Source organism: Heteronotia binoei, chromosome 6 (genome assembly GCF_032191835.1).
Source record: "Heteronotia binoei isolate CCM8104 ecotype False Entrance Well chromosome 6, APGP_CSIRO_Hbin_v1, whole genome shotgun sequence".
Lineage (NCBI taxonomy): Eukaryota > Metazoa > Chordata > Lepidosauria > Squamata > Gekkonidae > Heteronotia > Heteronotia binoei.
In genome coordinates this window covers 121,160,335-121,179,042 of record NC_083228.1, presented here as the reverse complement: position 1 = coordinate 121,179,042, position 18,708 = coordinate 121,160,335, and the positions used below count along the sequence as shown (strand labels likewise).

Here is an 18,708-nt window from a genome sequence, read left to right as displayed (position 1 = left end):
TTAGCCTTGAACTAAGCTGCCTTGAAAATTATTGGTGGTGGGTATGTGCGGACTGTAACCGGTTGTCAATCTGAGCGCTGAAGGCACAGCCACGCGGCTCAGAACAACTGGCGTACAAGGATGGAATAAAGTTTGCCTATCAAGTCTCTCCACTTCACCAGCCATCACCCTCCATACTGTAGACTTAAGATGATTAAGGATTATCGCCATCCGGGCTGCATAAAGCCATAAATACACAATTTCGGAAGCAATAAGATTAGCCTGTTGGGAAATGTATATATATATTTTGGGAATGTTTAATTGCCTAAGGAGCATCCAAGCTGGCTCTTTAGAATTTCGATTACGTCAGATGCGACAGAAAGAACTGGTACCGATAATGGGATGGGGGGGGGGCAGAAGCCTGGACTTACGTTGCTTGCAATCACGGCCGATCCAGCCCGGGGGACACATGCATTCACCTGTGATGGGGTCACACGGAGCACCACTATTGCAACTGCATTGCAGCAAGCAGTTTTTTCCATGGTAACCAGCAGGACATGCTAGAAAAGAGAATGCGCTTGTCACTTAGATGTATTAACTCAAACAAAAGCATCTGCCTCACACAGGAGATTATGAGCCACTCCTTATTGATGTGCTGGAACAGAAGGGAATGGAGAAGAAACATCGTGTATCCCACGGTCATGACTATCCACTGTTCCAAGCTCTTCACAGCTGATCTACTCCTTACTAACGACCAGTGTTCCCTCTAAGCTAAATTAGTTTGAGCTAGCTCACAGTTTTTTAGCCTCCAGCTCACACAATTTTGGTTTAGCTCAGGAAAAATGGCCTCAGAGCAAACTAATTTATGGCGTAGCTCACAACTTTAATGCCAATAGCTCGTGGAATAGAATTTTTGCTCATGAGACTCCACAGTTTAGAGGGAGTATTAGAGGGAATGACCCCTGGTAATTCTGATGGTGCCACACCAGTCACTACCAGTAGGAGTGGCATAGTGAAGCATATCCATGCATCCCGGTATTTTAATGGTTTCATACTTGTGCGTTATCTCCAGGAACTTTTTCCCTGGGAATTCAGTGATGCAATTCATTAATACTCAGAGACTGAAGGGAGATTACCACAATTTTAAAAATCCACATATTATTTATTAATTTTTACATTTTAAAAGAACATTTGCATGCCATTTTGCAGTGCTCGAGGCGACTCAGCTAAAATAATAAAAAAAATGAGTCCAGAGAAACAAGCTGACAGGGTTAAAAGCAGTGGTGGTGGAAAAGTCAAGTCACAACTGACTTGGGGGGGGGGTGTTGGTTTTTAAACTGAAAATGTTTTTAGCGGTTATCGTAACCCACCTTGAACTACAAGGAAATGTGGGATATAAATGGTTAAATAACTATGTGATGGCAATCTCAAAGAAGAAGAAGAAATTGGATTCATATCCTGCCCTACACACCAAATCTCAGAGCGGCTCACAATCTCCTTTATCTTCCTCCCCCACAACAGATACCCTGTGAGGTGGGTGGGGCTGAGAGGGCTCTGACTGACCCAAGGCTATTCCAGCAGGTACAAATGGAGGAGTGGGGAATCAAACCTGGTTCTCCCAGATAAGAGTCCACATACTTAACCACTACATCAAACTGTAGAATTTTAAAGGCAAGAGACATTCAGAGGTGGGTTGCTGTTGCTTGCCTCTGCATTGCAACCTTGGACTTCCTTGCTCTGTGGCTTCAAACCAACAAGGCTACCCCCGCTGGAATCACTCCTGAACAGTTCCATTTCAAATCCATGGAATGAAAGTTGTGTGGGACCCTTTCTGACCTCCTCCTGTTCTGCAAGGAATGATCCACAACACAGAATGCTCAGCTATGGGCAGCTCTTGGCAGGGCGTCACCTTCAGAAGCTCCTGTTCAGATAAGCAAAGCTGACTCACACCCTGAGTCTTCTCCAGATTGTGCACAGAGGTGCAAAAATCAAAACTGCGCAACCCTGATCCCACACATGCTTAATTTGAAGTTAAACCCCACTGAGTTTAATGGACAGGTGAACACATGAGAGCAGCCTTAGAGGCCATAAAACGCTAGAGATTGGGGGGACATGCATAATATACAGTAGAGCAAGATTAGTCAGAAGGGGAAATCTCCTTACACCTATCCCCATCCTGCAAGTCCCTCTCTCCTTATGAGAGGTTCCAGACATCTGCACTGTATCATGAGGACTAGTGACTGCAATGAGGCAATGGGAGAAGGAGGAAGCGCAAGGTGAAGAAAGTAACTGGGGTTTATAGATCATATTCAGTATTCAAAGTGCTTCGTGCAGATTAGCTTGTTGTAATCCTAACAACAGCCCTGTGAGGTAGACCAATACTATTATCTTTACACTGAAGATAGGGATTGGAAGGGACCTCCAGGGTCATCTAATCTGACGACTGCTCAATGCAGGAAATTCACAAATACCTCCCTCTACACACCCCCAGTGATCTTGTTCCACTCCCAGATTATGGTTAAAAACCCCTCCAGGTTCCCTGGCCAAACTGGTTTGGAGAAAATAATGCTTCCTGACCCCAAAGTGGTGATCAGCATTCCCCTGGGCATGTAAGAAACAGCCATGAGAAGTAAGCACTGAAGCCCTTCCCGCCCTCCTTCTCATGACCTGCCTAAGTCCACCGAATCAGCATTAGGCAGATCACGGGACGTTTGAGAACATAGGGCTGTCTAAGGCAGTGCTCTTAGCAGAGGGCAGATTCAAACCAGAGACCTCTCAGATAATAACTTCATCTCTGAGGTAGTTTCAGAGGGTAGCTGTATTGTTCTGCATTAAAACAGCTAGATTCATGTCCAGTGGTAACTTAGAAGCCAACAAGATTATTCTGGAGGGTATAAGCTACTGAGAGTCAAAGCTCCCTTCATCAGATACAACAAGCAGTGCTTAGATTCTCGATAGCTTATACCACCCCCGCCACAAAAAAAAATCTTGATGGCCTCTAAGGTACTACTGAACTCAAATCTAGCTATATCACTGAGGCACTATGCCTAACAAGCAGGGGGGGGGGGGGTTGGTAGCAGGAACTCATTTGCATATTAGGTCACACCCCCTGATGTAGCCAATCCTCCAAGAGCTTACAGGGCTCTTCTTACATGATCTACTGTAAACTCTTGGAGGATTGGCTACATCAGGGAGGTGTAGCCTAATATGCAATGGAGTTCCTGCTACAAAAAAAAAGGCCCTGCTAATAAGCCACTCTATTAATTTCTTCCTTTCTTTTTAGTATTATGTGTGTGTAGTTGCATGCCTGGAAGTCATGGTGACTTCTGGCAACCCCTAGTGAGGCCTGGATGTTTTTAGAGAGGTGGCTTGATATGCCTGCCTCTGCATCCCGGCCTTGGTATTCCTTTGGAGGTCTCATATTGTTGGAACTGTCTGGGGCAGTGATGCTCTGTATTCTTGGTGCTTGGGGGGGGGGCAAAGTGGAAGGGCTTCTAAGGGCTTCTAGCCCCAATTGTGAACCTCCTGATGGCACTTGGGTTTTTTTTTTGGGGGGGGGGGTTTGCCACTGTGTGACACAGAACGTTGGACTGGATGGGCCATTGACCTGATCCAACATGGCTTCTCTTATGTTATGTTCCCTTCCAAGTACTTGCTAGGGCTGGCCCTGCTTAGCTTTTGAAATCTGACGAGATTGGACTTGCCTGAACTATCCAGGTCAGGGCCATTTCTATTAATTTCTTAATGAAGTCAGATCGCTTACAAGTGTTGCAGTATTGTCCAGTGTATCCCAGTGGGCATTCACATTTCCCGGTCACAGTGTTACACCGGCCTCCATTCTCACAGAGCTCACACTGGAATTGACAGTTTGCACCCCAGAAACCATCAGGGCACTCTAGAAAAACAAAGAGAACAAGGAACCAGCACATGATGACCAATATAAATTAAGGGGTTTTTTACCTGAATCCTAAAGCATCCCCAGCGCGATGTGCCCTGTGTGATGATGTCACTTCCCGGTGATGTCATTGTGGCATGTGGACTCCCCTGCCACAGCCAAGATAGGACTTGGCAACCCTTCCTTCCAGACAGATCCTTACCAGAGTTATGGCAGTCAGTAGAAGGCCCTCCCTGGTCCCCTGCTTGTGATGGACACCTCTAACCATCACAGTGCATTTGCTCATTAACTGGAGAAGGAATAAGCCATGCCTTTTGGGGGGCCTAAGAAGTCAATTCCTGCAGTTCCTGAATTAAGCCAACATCCTTTTTTGTCATTTCTATGAAGAGGGCCTATTAACTTATTTGCAGGTAAAGAGCTTTCCGTGACTAGGTGGCAGGTTATGAACTTTGCATGTTGAAAGCTCAGTCATCCACCTGCAGTTAAAAAGATCAGGTAAAAGACCTCTGAGACCCTGGAGGGCTCCTGTCAGACAGAGTAGATGAGACCAAGCCTGATAAGACTCTTTGGGTTGTCTCAGCTTAAGATAGCTTTATGTACTAACCTGAACCTTATCTGATAACTTTACTCAGAAGTCCTACCCAATTCAACAGGGCTTACTTTCAAATAAAAGTACATAGTCATGTAGCCTTAGAAGACTGACAGGTTCTCTGAACTTCTACATGTACAGGATTTTACCTCTTTTAGGGTTACAGAGTGGAACTCGTTAATCCTAACAGAGTGAGTGTATGTGTGTGTGTCTGTGTGTGAGAGAGACAGAGACAGTGAGAGACAGAGACCACATTTTACATGCTGGCCATATAAACTGCCCAGTCTTTGGATCTCATGGAGCTCCTTGGCCCTGCCTGTGATTCACACTCAATCTGCCAGAGCTACACACTGTTAAAAGTAAGGCAGAGGGCATTTGAAGGCACCCGCAGTAGATGCTGCAAAACAAATTAAATCCACAGCTTTTGAAATAAACCCTATTGACTTGTTCCACAGAAGCATGAACAATTATTGAAAGGGTGTGCATGAACTATAAAACAAATAAGGAAGCCTGAACTGAAACTAATCCTAGCCTCATAAAAACAAACACAATCAGCAAAGCACGGATATTGTGTTAATTTCTGGAAAGAGACCTGGGAATTCTGTTAAAGTTTCCTGTCCCTGAGCTCATGCATACCCCTTGCCTCCCATCTTGCACAGAAAATGCCCATCAGAAGCTTCTGCAGTTACCTGTGATGCACGGATGGAGACATGTGTGCTACCTGGGGTTAGCTCCCCCTCAAATTAGGATTCTAATCCAGGTTTTGAATGCCAGTGTCAATGGAGTAGGAGGACTACCTCCAGGTAATCCGGATATCTGCATTTGTATATATCGTGGGTACCCTGACTTAAGATAGCCCGGGCTAGCTCCATCTCATTGGAACTTGGAAGTTAAATAGCCAGCTGGTTCTGATTAATACTTGGATGGGAATCACCAAGAAAGTCCAGGGTTGCTATGCAAAGGCAAACCACCAATGGGAGCAAGCCAACTCTTCTCTTCAAAACCCTATGTGGTTGCCATAATTTAGCCATGAATTGATGGGCACTTTCTACAACTACATATCATGGGTGTCTGGAGTTAGTGTGCAACCAGGATTCTCTGCTGAAGATGAGAGGCAACAATGAAATCTATTGCATGATAAATAAAAACTTACTTGGAGAAAGGGACCTGAGCAAACAGGAAGTTACTGTACCTTTTTGACACTTGCTTCCTTCATACCCCGGTTTGCAGATGCAAGAACCATTCCTGGGACTGCAATCCAAAGTATTCTCTTTTAAGCACCGGCATTCTTCTGAGCATCCCGCTCCAAAGACCCATTTGGGACAAGCTGAAGACAGAAAAAAGGGGAACTGTTAACATTATTACTAGGTGGTAGGACTCAGTGACATTACAGAGTCTAGCCGATGGGAGCAAACCAATGCTGGTCTACAGTTCCAGTGCAATCCAGAAAAAGTGATCAAGGGAAGGAAGGAAGTCTTAATGTCATAATTTCCCATAAACTATACATTTCAGATATTAAATACACTCATTATATTGATCAGTACGATTGGACTTACTTAGATGACAGAAGCGGCCGTACAACCCAGGGTCACACAAACAAGCTCCATAGAGTTTGTGACAATATCCACTGTGAGCACAATTACATTTCTTGTTGCAGTGTTTCCCATAAAGTCCTTTGGGGCAACCTGACCGATAAGAAGTGGGGAAAGACAGTACAAGAAACAAGTTTGACTTGAACAAAGGCACTGTTTTCTATGCTTATTTAAAAAAAAATTAGCAGAAAGCTCATTTGTGGAGGACAGGATGTGTTTGCTCTAGATGACTGTTTACATCCTAAATAGCTTTCACTTTGGTCTGTATGACTGTATTTTGGTATACTTTTTAACATATATCTATATCTCCAGCATAGTTATTAAAACATAATTGTTTTGCTAGGATTATACATGATCTTGCAAACGTTTGGTACGTTGGTTGCAGGTATAGCTTCCTCTGTTTTCATTTTGCATTGGGCTCTTAACCGTGGTGTAGAAATGGTGAAATTGTGGCTCTCTTAACAATTCTACTTCAGAGCAGAAGTAAGTCCTACTTCAAGCAGAAGTCACCAACTTTTTATATAATTAAACAGCCAAACTACATCGAAATCCACAGCAAGTGTTCAACAAGTCCTACTTGCATAACTGAAGCCATACAACTTAATATTACCGATACTGTTACTGATATTGACATTTTGATGAATAATCCGTAAAGGTTCTTCTGCCCAACACATTGGTTGCTTTGAATCCTTTATTAGGAAGTGACACACAAGATCTCACAATAAATATTCACAGGAGCACCTTGAGTATTTGCTGTAGCGCACTGTCACAAATCTGTGCATGGTTCACACCTCGCAACTGTCCCCCTCTACCATTTCCCTTTCTGTAAAGCATCTCTAAGAAGCTCTTTAGTCCCATATAAAAATCTTTGCCTGCCATTCTCTTCCCAAGCTGGTTATTCTAGCATCCCATCTACCCCTCCAATATAGAGATGATTACTTATTTATTTATTTTTCCAGGCTTATATTCCGCCCTCTCCCGTAAACGGGCTCAGGGCGGATCACAACATAAATTAAATTAAATTAACAATTCAAAACCAACAAATTAAAAAACCAAAAACAATACAATAAAAAAGGCAACAAAACAGAACTCATCATAGGCAGCAAGGACACATTCCACAGATTAAAACAGCTACTGGCCCAAGAATGGAACAATGGTGGTCAAAATAAAATAGCAATGTATCACAGCATAATATCACAGCAAGGGAGGCCAAGTAGATGAGCGGGTGGAATAGGATGCCCGCTGCCTCAACCAAAGGCCTAGCAGAACAGCTCCATCTTGCAGGTGCTACGGAATGGTAATAAATCAGACAGGGCCCGGATCTCCATGGGGAGTTGATTCCACCAGGCCGGGGACAAGGCCAAAAAAGCCCTGGCCCTGGTCGAAGCAAGTCAGACGTCCTTCGGGTCACGGATGGTCAGAAGATGTTGCGTGGCAGGTCACAGCAATCTTCAGGGCATGTATGGGGAGAGGCGGTCCTGCATTTTCTTCCTTTTTAAGAGCCATATGTGGTTCTGTACTGAGCCAAACTCAATGCTAGAGCCATAGATGGCAGACCTCTGCTTCAGAGGCACTGGAGTCATGATACAAAACGATCAGAAAAAAATCAGCTGCCTAAACACTAGCATCCAGATCCTCTCCTTTCCAGAAATTACCCCATTGTTTCAAGCCCCAGAATGGGCCACTGTGTCTATTTTATACTGACAGAGTGTTTATATTGCACATCAATGCCAATTAAAAAAGGACAATGGCTGACGCTGCAGGCAATCGTATGGAAGCCAGCTGGAAATGGCAAGATAAACAATAAAAATTCTGACCATCTTCACAAAACTTTCCATTAATTCCTGGTGGGCAACGGCACTCCCCAGTCGCAGGGTCACAGGAACCTCCGTTTTGACACTTGCAGAGGCTGCTACAATCTTTCCCGTAGGTCCCCGCGGAGCAGGCTGTAATGAAAGCGAAAAAGATGAATGGGCAGTGCTATCTTCCCCCTGCATTAGGGAGGAGGAGAAATTATGTTTCTGCAATTGTGCTGGAATGAGATGGAGCTATTAGGAGACGGTTTAACACCAACCGTCTGTGTGCGATGCCGTGCTGGAGCAGATTCCACAGACAACAACATTCATCTGCTTGATACCGAGAGCTGCAGTTGATTGCAACGCATCCCACTGATTGTAGCTATGTGATATAAAGAGGGCGGGCTGGATGCCCAGAATACATTCCACTAACAGCGACCCTTTCACCCAGCATAAGGCACCTTCCTAAGATGCAAGAAGTGGGACAGATCCAAAGGATCCAACCCCATGTACTTCCTGGCTGGGTGGCTGGAAGCAGCAACTACATTCTCTTCTTTGCTTGCCTTCTGCCTCAGGACATCAGGTCCCTGTGACCACTGCTGCTTGCTCACTCAAAAGGAACCCACCTGAATGGCACGAAAGAGCAGCTGATGCCAGCCTAGGCTGCTGTCATGCCATGGTGGCCAAGAAACGGCAAGCCAGCAGGGGAAGACCAGTCCTTGCCACAGACAAAAGAGAGAGGGAAGGCAGCGACTGCTCTCAGAATGGGTTTGTTGAGGCAGTACTGCGTTTCCCCAGTGCTGGGGCCATTATTGGATGTCTGAAGGTTCTAACAACAGTTCTGATGTCCTAATCCAAAACTATTGGGCTGCACTTGGTGTGGTGGATTACCTTGTGCAAGCCTACGTTAGACTCCATGAATGCACCATGGGAGACTATAGCAATCCTTTGCAATTGGATTGTCTTGACCACACTGGAAAACCCAGTTGAGAATGACAGTTGTAACACCACAACAGTACATTATGTGCAGATGCAGCCTTACAGTGCAATCTTAAGCAGTTACACCCTTATAAGCTCACTGATTCCATTGAATTTAGAAGGGTGCAACTCTGTTTAGGTTTGCACTGATGGAGCATGTTGAAACAGTGGCATATGTTACTACACACAGGAGGGCAAGCTGACCAAGAGAAAAGTGAGCAAAGGACACATGAAGCTACCTTCTGCTGAATGAGACCACTGACCCATCAAAATCAGTGTTGTCTACTCCGACTGGCAGCAGTTCTCCAAGGCCCTTCATGTCATCTTCTACTTGATCAACAGATGCCAGCGGTTAAACCTGGCAGGTGCTCTACCACTGAGCCATGGCTCCTCCCCTCTTTTTATTCCAATGAGAGCAAAGGTGGTTTGACATCTCCTTCCTCTGCAGAATCTTCCCTGGTGGTCTCTCATCCAATACCAACCCTACTTAGCTTCCCATATCTGACAATACCAAGAGGGTATACTGTATCTTTCCACATCCCACTTTAACTAATAGTTCTGGGGCAACTGGCATCCGTAGTGGTCCCCTCCCCCCCAATTTTGGGAATTGCTGACTTACTTTTCATGGTTTTTTTTCCATGCAGAAAGCTATCTCCTATTGGGTTTAGGCCAATGGTCAATATTGTCTACTCAGAGTGGGAGAGGCTCTCCAGGGTCCTAGGTAGTGATCTTTCACATTACTTACTACCAGAATTTTTACCTGGAGATGCCAGAGAGATTGAACCCAGGATCTTCTGAATGCTCTACCACTGAGCCATGGTCCTTCCCAGGGGTCATTTTGTAGAAAAAAAGATGCAGGATCTCAGTAGTATATCTTATTTGCATATGCCCCGGGATCTGTGTGCAGCAGGGAGAGAACTCCCCACTGCATGCAGACCCTGGCTGGAGGTTCAGGAGCTGCACTCCTGTGAGCTCGGCTGAATTCAAGCCCTGGTCCTTCCCCACTGGAGAGGTTCCATTTTTGTACAAAGTCCGCTCTCAGGAGTACTAAAAACTGCATGCACAGCCCTTTGCTGGCCATTAAACATACGCACAACGGTTGGAAAAGTACAGGATTTTGCTACTTTCTACCAAAAGATTCCAAGAGTTAAAGGTCACCCTCATTAACATTTGAAGTACGGTTATGCAAGAACAATAGAAAACCTTGGGAATGTCTCCAAATGAACAATACTCACTTTCATTGCAGGTAATGCCAGTCCAGCCAGGCGGACAAGCACAGCTGCTGTTTTCGCTGTTGCATTTCCCTCCATTCATACAATCAGCACAGCTTAAGCTGCAGTCACTGCCAAATGTGTTATCCAGGCACACTGGAATGAGAAAAAGCACAGAGCTGAACTCAATTCATCACCTGCCATTCAAACAATATTTATACCATATTTGTGTTTCTTTCTTACTACAGGCAACTGTATTCAGCGGTCCAAAACCAGCAGCCAAGTAAAACCCAAGGATTGGCGAGTGTATGTGTGTGTGTGTTCAAAGACAGAGGCAAGCTTGGTTGGGACAAAATAAGTGGATATAATCCCAGTTGCAAATGGAAAGGAGTGTAAAACCAAAGAGTCTGTCGATCAGTATTACTTTTAGAGTGATGTCCCACAGTATGAACATACCACGGTTTGTACCACATTAGCTCACTGGACTGTGACTTCTGCTTTAATCATATAATCCTGGAGTTGGACAGAGGGTCCTTATGGACCAGCAATAGACCAACCTCCCACTCAGCCCAGGAAATATAAAGCTGGACTGCTTCCAACAGATCACAATTCAGAAGGCTTCCAGAGAGGAACAGCCCACACCCAACATAATTGGTTGTGTTGATGTACCGCTCTTGGGATTTCTCCTAATGTTCAACCGAAATTCACTTTCCTGTAACTGAAGCTCATTGGTCTTGTCCTCTGGACCAGCAGGTGAGAAGTCGTTGCCCTCTTCTATGTGGCAATTCTCTGAAAGACCACAATCATGCCCCCTTCTCAGCTTTCTTTTTTCTAGGCTAAACTACCCAGTTCCTTCAAACTTTCCACATAGGATTTGTTTTGAAGGCCCTTGGCCATTCGAGCCTGCTCTAATTTGTCATACCAGGAATAGAAGAGATGCTCCTATTAAAGCGATGATATCCCCTTGTTAGCTCCAGGTTTCTGTTGAGTTCAGTCTCTTCCCAAAGGTCTCCTTCCTATCACAGTTGAGCCTTCGCTTTACAGATATATGCTACCACCAAAGGTCTTACAACCACCAGAAAAAAAAATATTTTGTCATCTTCAAGACTATCTTATAATGGCACAAGTTTTCATGAACCAGAGACTCCCTACATCTTCATATACACATGAATATAAGACACTGCTTTATACTGAGTCAAAGTCACTATTGTCTTCTCTGTCTGTCAATAAATTGTCTACTCTGACTAGCAGCCTCACTCAAATATCTCATGCAGAGGCCTTTCTGACTGCTCCTGGCACAATAAATTCATTAGTCTGTTGTTTTGGTTCCTGGAGACTAACACGACAGTTACCCCCTCTGCAGTTCTTCTAATCGAAGCTGCTCTTCCACTGCATGGAAATACACCACTACAGTGCTTGCTTTGAAAACCCAAAATGTCTTTCGAAAAGTTATCTCACCAGTTGTGTGCTCGAGAGCAAGTTCTCCACGGACGTCATGGTCCTCATCCTCATAGAAGGAATTGAGTGCTGTACTGAAATGGAGGAGCTGAGGCAGTTTTCTGAAGCGAAGGTAGGGAATTTTGACCTCTTCCAGCTCTTCCTCTTCCACTTCTAACTCCTCACCATCTAGTAATACGTGTAGAGATGCAATTCTTTTTTTCAGCTTAGAAGATACATGTTAGTGCTGTGTACAGAACAGTCTACGTCAATAAATAAACTGCACTATTATTAATGCCCGGACTTGGATGGTCCAGGCTGACCTGATCTTGTCAGATCTCAGAAGCTAAGCAGGGTCAGTCCTGGTTGGTATTTGGATGGGAGACTAGGGTTACTGCGCATAAGAAGAGGAGACTGGATTTATACTCTGCCCTTCACTTGGAATCTCAGAGCAGCTTACAATCTCCTTCCCTTCCTCTCCTCACAACAGACACCCTGTGAGGTGGTGGTGGGGTGCTGAGAGAGGTCTGAGAGAACGGCTCTTAAGGTTTAAGGTTTACTGGATTTATATCCCGCCCTCCCCACCAAAGCAGGCTCAGGGTGATTCATAACCAGTAAAATCATAACAATTGAATAGTTAAGCAAAGCAAATTAAACAATTAAAACAGTTCCTAAAATCAGGAAAACAACAGCCCTTATCGTTAGCTAGGGGCAACTGATGGCAAGTTAACATACCAAGACAAATACTGTGTGCACCTGAAGGAAGATGATTATCATCAGCATTAAAAAATGAATCCATGAAGCTGCCTTATAATGAACCAGACCATTGGTCCAGCAAGGTCAGTGTCAAGGGCTGTGTGCGCTTAAGGAGCAGAGTCCAAGTCTGGTCCGGGGTCAAGCCAGGGAGTTCTAACCAAAGCAGTCAGGTAGCTCTTGAGAAAACAGCCCTGACAGAACTGTGGCTAATCCAAGGCCACCCAGCAGCTTCATGTGAAGGACTGGGGAATCAAATCCGGTTCTCCCAGATTAGAGTCCGTGCACTTAACCACTACACCAAATACAGGCAGGCAATGGCAAACCACTTCAGCTCTTCCCTTGAAAACCCTACAGGGCTGCTATAAATTGACTATGTCCCAATGGTACTTTCCACCATCACCATTATACTGGGAAATGACGATATAAATCAACAAAGCCATTTATCTTTAGAGAATCAGTGTGGAGCGGCAGGTTCAAACAATCGCCATGTCATGAAATGTACTGTGTGACCTTAGACTAGCCATGCTCTTTTAGTGCTCACAGGATTCTTGTGACAATAAAATGAATCTATGTGGGTGAGGGAGGGCTGACCTCATTGCAGGAAGTGCATGAATAAAAATGGACGAGATAGATTCATTTTTGGATAGGTTCTACAATGTAGCCTTAGAGAAATCAAGATCTGAAAACAGATAATTCCAGGAATTTGTTCTGGGAATGAATGAGTTAAGCTTCAACTACCAAACCACATGCTAGGGCACTGGGGTTCTGCAAAAGAACAGAGAGTGCGCCAAGAGATGCACATTAATTAAAAAGTGCCCTGTGAACTCAAAGCACTTCCCTACATCACCCCTCTGGCATTGCCTCTCTTCAATCAGCCCCCTCTGGTGAAAGGTGAAGGCAGGTAATTCTGCCACATCTCTACACAATTGTATTGTTTTTGACACAGAGAGGGAGCAGAATTATCTGCCTGTACAAGAGAGGCAATAGCACAGTGTAGAGTGGTGCCCCATGGCAAAGAGTGGTAAGCTGCAGTCCAAACTCTGCTCACGACCTGGGTTCGATCCCAGTGGAAGCTGGGTTCAGGTAGCTTGCTCATGGTTGACTCAGTCTTCCATCCTTCCAAGGTTGGTAAAATTAGTACCCAGCTTGCTGGGAGGGGGGGGGAAGCGTAGATGACTGGGGAAGGCAATGGCAAACCAACCCGTAAAAAGTCTGCTGTGAAAACGTTGTGAAAGCAATGCCACCCCAGAGTCAGAAACGACTGACGCTTGCACAGGGGACTACCTTTACCTTTTAGGGGTTGGAGCATTGGGCTTGGCTTTAAGAGACCCATGTTCAGATCCCCACTCTGCCATGGAAGCTTGCTGGGTGACCCTGGGCCAGCCACACTCTCTCAACCTAACCTTCCTCCCAGGGTTGTTGTGAGGGTAAAATAGAGAAGGGGAGAACGATGTCAGTCACTTTGTTTCTTCATTGGGGAGAAAACTGGGGTACAGATGAAGCAAATAAATAAACCGCACACAGAAACAAAGGTGGGGGACTCCTTAGTTCTCTTCTTACACACACTATAAACAAATCATTATGAGAGTACAAGTGAAGTGTGCCTTTAATTTTCATTTAGGAAAAAAAGACTGGGAACCATGGAGCTAACAATTGCAAAGATCACCTGCACCAGGTGCATGGACAACATCTGCTGGAAGGACCCTCTGAGTATGTTGGTGTTTTGTTCCTGGCCTGGGTTATGTTGTGCATGTACTGAATGCACCTTTCAAACTGCTTGTCAACCGAACAATGCAAGATTTCACACATCACTGCTTAGCCTATCTTAAGAAGGCTAATTATGGTGTCCTGCGAAACAAAGCATTTAGATAGGCCGTTTGTCACTTGCACAGGGTAACCGGAGCTTTTCTTTTAAAACGTGCCTACCAAGCAAACTCCTATCTATCAGCCTTAAATTCCATTGATTTTTGGGTGACACCCACACCGCTGGGCAACAGCTAAAGAGAGCACAAATAATTTAAGATGTGACGTTTGAACCAAAGGCCTGCAATACCCAATGATAACACATTTTGTTCAAAAGAGAAAACAAAAATCCAGCATTCACACAAAAACATACTTTAAAACGAACGTATCATCACAACCTAGATCACATTTTAGTCCTGAAACAAACAAGGCTGATAGAAATCGAAAGTGAAAATCTAGGTTTCTCACACTAAAGCATTAAAGACATTTAGCTCCACAATATATCTCAAATTTCAGCAATATCTAGCAGAGGGTTGGCATTAGCGTGCCCCAAGGTGGAGCTGCCAGTGGAGCACCCAGTTGTCTTCTGGTGGTGCCCATAGCTGTTGCGACTACTCCCACAACTCCCTGCCCCCCCCCTGTGTTTGGTGTAGTGGTTAAGTGTGCAGGCTCTTACCTGGGAGAACCGGGTTTGATCCCCCACTCCTTCACCTGCAGCTGCTGGAATGGCCTTGGGCCAGCCATAGCTCTTGCAGAGCTGTCCTTGAAAGGACAGCTTCTGTGAGAGCTCTCTCAGCCCCACCTACCTTACAGGGTGTCTGTTGTGGGGGAGGAAAGTAAAGGAGATCGCAAGCCACTCTGCGATTCGGAGTGGGGGGCGGGATATTAAATCCAATATCGTCATCATCTCCATCTTCTTCCATGTGTCATCAGGGAAAGTGCAGCGTACGAGGTTGGGAGAGAAGATGGTGGGAGGACTTGCAAGAGGATGGGTATGGCCACACAGGCAGATAGAGGCAGAGTTCACATAGGGGCGAGCGGGAAGGGGAGTGCAAGCAGGTGCAAAAAGGCGACCCAGCAGCAGGCATAGGAAGGTTGACCCTGGGCGTTCTCTTCCCATGTCCCTCCAAAAAACGGGACTGGCCCAGAATCATTTGACTGAAAACAAGATCCCTCAAAAGAGGCCTTATTTTTAAAGAGTATATGCCCTTCACATACTTCAGTTTCCATTTAGTTTATGTCAATTTTCATTGATAATTTTAACTGATATTCTAATTGATATCATGACGTCTTTGATCGTTTTATGTTACCTCTTGTTACCTGCCCTGTGCTCACTTGTGGGAAGGGTGGGCTGGAAATTGAAGATACAAATAAATAAATAAATAAATATAAATAAATTTATTGATCGCAATCGTAACGTTCTAAATTCCTGGATGGTAACTCAAATTTGCCTTCAGGAAGGCTGTCCTGACTCAAGGGAATTACTTACAGCTGCAAGAGTGTCTGTTGGCGCCCAGCTGGTACCCCTTCTCGCACACACATTCATAGGAACCCAAGGAATTAATGCAGCGCTGGTCACAACTGTGGGTGTCAGCAAGGCATTCGTCCACATCTACGACATAAATGAAGCAGAATCAGGCAAGGAGGCAGCTGGGAATGAGGAGGAAATGAAGCACAGCTGGGCATTGTTTAAAATGTGCCTACTCCGCCTTCCTGCAAACCTTTAGGCAGCCTTCAACCTAATTAAAACCTAAAAATCAGCAACCCATGATCAGACAACAAACTAAAACACAGCAGAACAGGGGGGGAAATGGCATCAAATATCCTTTGACTGCTCCATGCTACTTCTGAGGCCTGACAACACACTATTCCTTGTGTCCTCCCCCTGGTCAGATGTGGGCTGTAACTTCCGTGGTAGCAGTTCCCAAGAATGCACGGACCTCATTTGGATCAAGACCACAGAGTAAGTGGGGAGAGGAGGCCCCTATGTCATTTTCTAACCTGACATAGCTCCAGGAGGGCACAATTGCCCCACTGGGGAAATCTAGGACTCCCTTATCAATAAATGCTCTCGCCTAGATGGCCCAGGATGGCCTGATCTTGTCAGATCTCAGAAGCTAAGCATCACCCTTGCATCTTAAAAATAAGGAATGTGTCTTCTGCTGCTGAAGATTTGTGAACCAGTGAGCTTCCAAGGGTACAAAGGAAAGGAAAGAAGCTAAGCAGGGTGTGGCCTGGTTACTACTTGGATGGAAGACCACCAAGGAAATCCAGGGTTGCTATGGCAATGGCATACCACTTCTGGACATCTTTTGCCTTGAAAACTCTCCAGGATCACCATAAACTGGCTGTGAATTGACAGCACTTTCCACTACCACTACCAGTACACGTGGAGCCCCCAATAAGGAAAACAGTGCCCTATCAGGTCCATTTCAGGTCAGTAAAATGGTCATGGACTGGGAAGTTTCCTATGTGCTGTGGCTCTGATCCAAACAAGGCCCATGCACACCTGAGAATTAAGTTGCCAGTGCAGAACTCACAGTGCAGCCTGATTGTGAGGCCCCAGGGAGGATGCAAGGAAAACATTTAGTCCCCCACCGTCCAAACACCCTCCTGGGAAGATTAAACACCTGCCGTTTGGGGGTTTGCTCAGGTTCTTGCAACTGTCCCCAAAACATTTCAATGGATATTCAATATTTTGTTTTATATCCCAGCTATATGGCAGAACGTAACATTGCAGAGAGGTTTGTTATTTTATTTCCTTGATACATTTATATCCCACCTTTCTACCATTGGGGAACTTAAAACGGGGTACACAGGGCTGCCAGCGGGTGTCCCATCCAAGCACTGGCCAGGCCCTCAGCAGCTTAGTCGACTGACGCAGTGCAGTCTTATGCAAAGCAGTACCCTTCTACATCCATGGACTCAGTTTAGGATTCCACTGAATCATGTGCCCTCAGACATATTCTGCACTCCAGCTTTTCATGTCTTGAAAGGGACATCACCGTTGCTCGTGGGACCAGAGCTGACAAGCAGAATCCAGAGGCAACGGTAAATCTCTCAAATAATCTCCTGTTCTAAAAGTCTGCAACAGGCCTTTGGGGCGCATTTGTGACAGCGCCTAACAAACCTGAAGTGCTTACCATCACACCCGCAGCCATCCAGGTGAAGCCGGAATCCTGCCTTGCAGCTGCATTCGTAACCTCCAACGTAATTGACACAGAACTGTGAGCAGCAGGCATCTCCTGTCTCACATTCATCCAAGTCTGCAGGGACCAAGAAAAAAAGCAATTCTCACAAAAAAAGGTTCAGAGAAGAAACAAAGAATACAAAACACAAGGGAGCAATGCACAGGTCTTGATAAGGAAGATTCTGGTAGATGCTCTCATCTCTGATAGCCCAAGCTCATCAGACTTTGGGGCCTAAACAGGGTCAATGAGTGGTCACCAAGAAAATTGGGACTGCTATGCCACATGGCGCAGAATGGTAAGCTGAAGTACTACAGTCCAAGCTCTGCTCATGACCTGAGTTCGATCCCAGCAGAAGCTGGGTTCAGGTAGCCAGCTCATGGTTGACTCAGCCTTCCATCCTTCTGAGGTCGGTAAAATGAGTACCCAGCTTGCTGGGGGGGAAGTGTAGATGACTGGGGAAGGCAACGGCAAACCACCCGTAAAAAGTCTGCCGTGAAAACGTTGTGAAAGCAACATCACCCCAGAGTCGAAGGCAATGGCAAAACATCGCTTTCTTGAAAGCCCCAAGTGGTGGAACTTCATGGGGTTGCCATGAATCGTCTTGACTGCATGCATTACCTTTACCATACCTCTCCCATACAGAAGTAATAGCAGCCAATGTAGCGGCCAAGGGAGCAGCCCCAAGAACACTCTTCTGGGAGTATGGCTCTTTGAATAAAGTGTGAACATATAAAGCTGCTGAACCAGACCCTCGGTCCATCAAAGTCAGTATTGTCTACTCGGACCGGCAGCGGCTCTCCAGGGTTTCAAGCTGAGGTTTTTCATGCCTACATGCCTGGACCCTTTTTAGTTGGAGATGCCGGGGATTGAACCTGGGACCTTCTGCTTACCAAGCAGATGCTCTCCCACTGAGGCACTGTCCCTTCCCACCTGTCCCTGACTCACTTAAGGGGCAGACATGTTTAGGCTTGTTCTTCAAGAAACTAAGGTGTGAATGAAGACATTCAGGAAGGGGTTCCAGGCTGAGAGACCACACAATATGGAACACACAAGCTAAGTCTGGGGTCCCTTTCCTGTGTTAACAGTCACTTGTGAGTTGTAGATTTGTGGATGCATAGTGCCCAACTTGCATCACATCTGTGGTACGCACAGAAAAGGGGTCTTCAGCCCTCTCTACATACTATTTTCCTGATCTGAAACATGAACAATTTGGAAAACTGTTAAATATACGTATGAGAATTACCCAACTGGCCAAATACTGCAACCCTTAGAACTGTTGCAAATTGAGATAACAGGACCAGAGGACGGGGGGGGGGGGGCTGAAGCCCTGCTTCCATGTGTGCCATAGCTCTGATTCTATTGGGATAACACACATGCAGGAATTGAAGAGAACCCATAAGACGAGTGTAACTGCTATAAGCATCAGGGTGGGGACCCTGAATACAACCTGTATACAGTAATGTGCGAATAAGGCGTTGTTCTGTAGAATCTATTTCCTACAACTGCATATGAACTGTTCATTTTTTAAAACTTCTAAGAAA

At 45.4% G+C, this 18,708-nt stretch overlaps 1 protein-coding gene across 1 annotated transcript in view; it reads right to left on the bottom strand.

The window, feature by feature from the left end:
* Nucleotides 1-18,708, bottom strand: part of LOC132574197 (multiple epidermal growth factor-like domains protein 6) — a 273,518-nt gene that overhangs the window by 67,715 nt on the left and 187,095 nt on the right. Inside the window, exons 6-14 of the mRNA XM_060242461.1 lie at nucleotides 17,120-17,242; nucleotides 15,466-15,588; nucleotides 11,499-11,666; nucleotides 10,065-10,196; nucleotides 7,873-8,001; nucleotides 6,020-6,148; nucleotides 5,656-5,790; nucleotides 3,743-3,874; nucleotides 411-539 (exon numbers count right to left, since the gene is read on the bottom strand). Of these exons, the coding sequence (XP_060098444.1) occupies nucleotides 411-539; nucleotides 3,743-3,874; nucleotides 5,656-5,790; nucleotides 6,020-6,148; nucleotides 7,873-8,001; nucleotides 10,065-10,196; nucleotides 11,499-11,666; nucleotides 15,466-15,588; nucleotides 17,120-17,242 (1,200 nt within the window). The remainder of the gene's footprint in view (nucleotides 1-410; nucleotides 540-3,742; nucleotides 3,875-5,655; nucleotides 5,791-6,019; nucleotides 6,149-7,872; nucleotides 8,002-10,064; nucleotides 10,197-11,498; nucleotides 11,667-15,465; nucleotides 15,589-17,119; nucleotides 17,243-18,708) is intronic.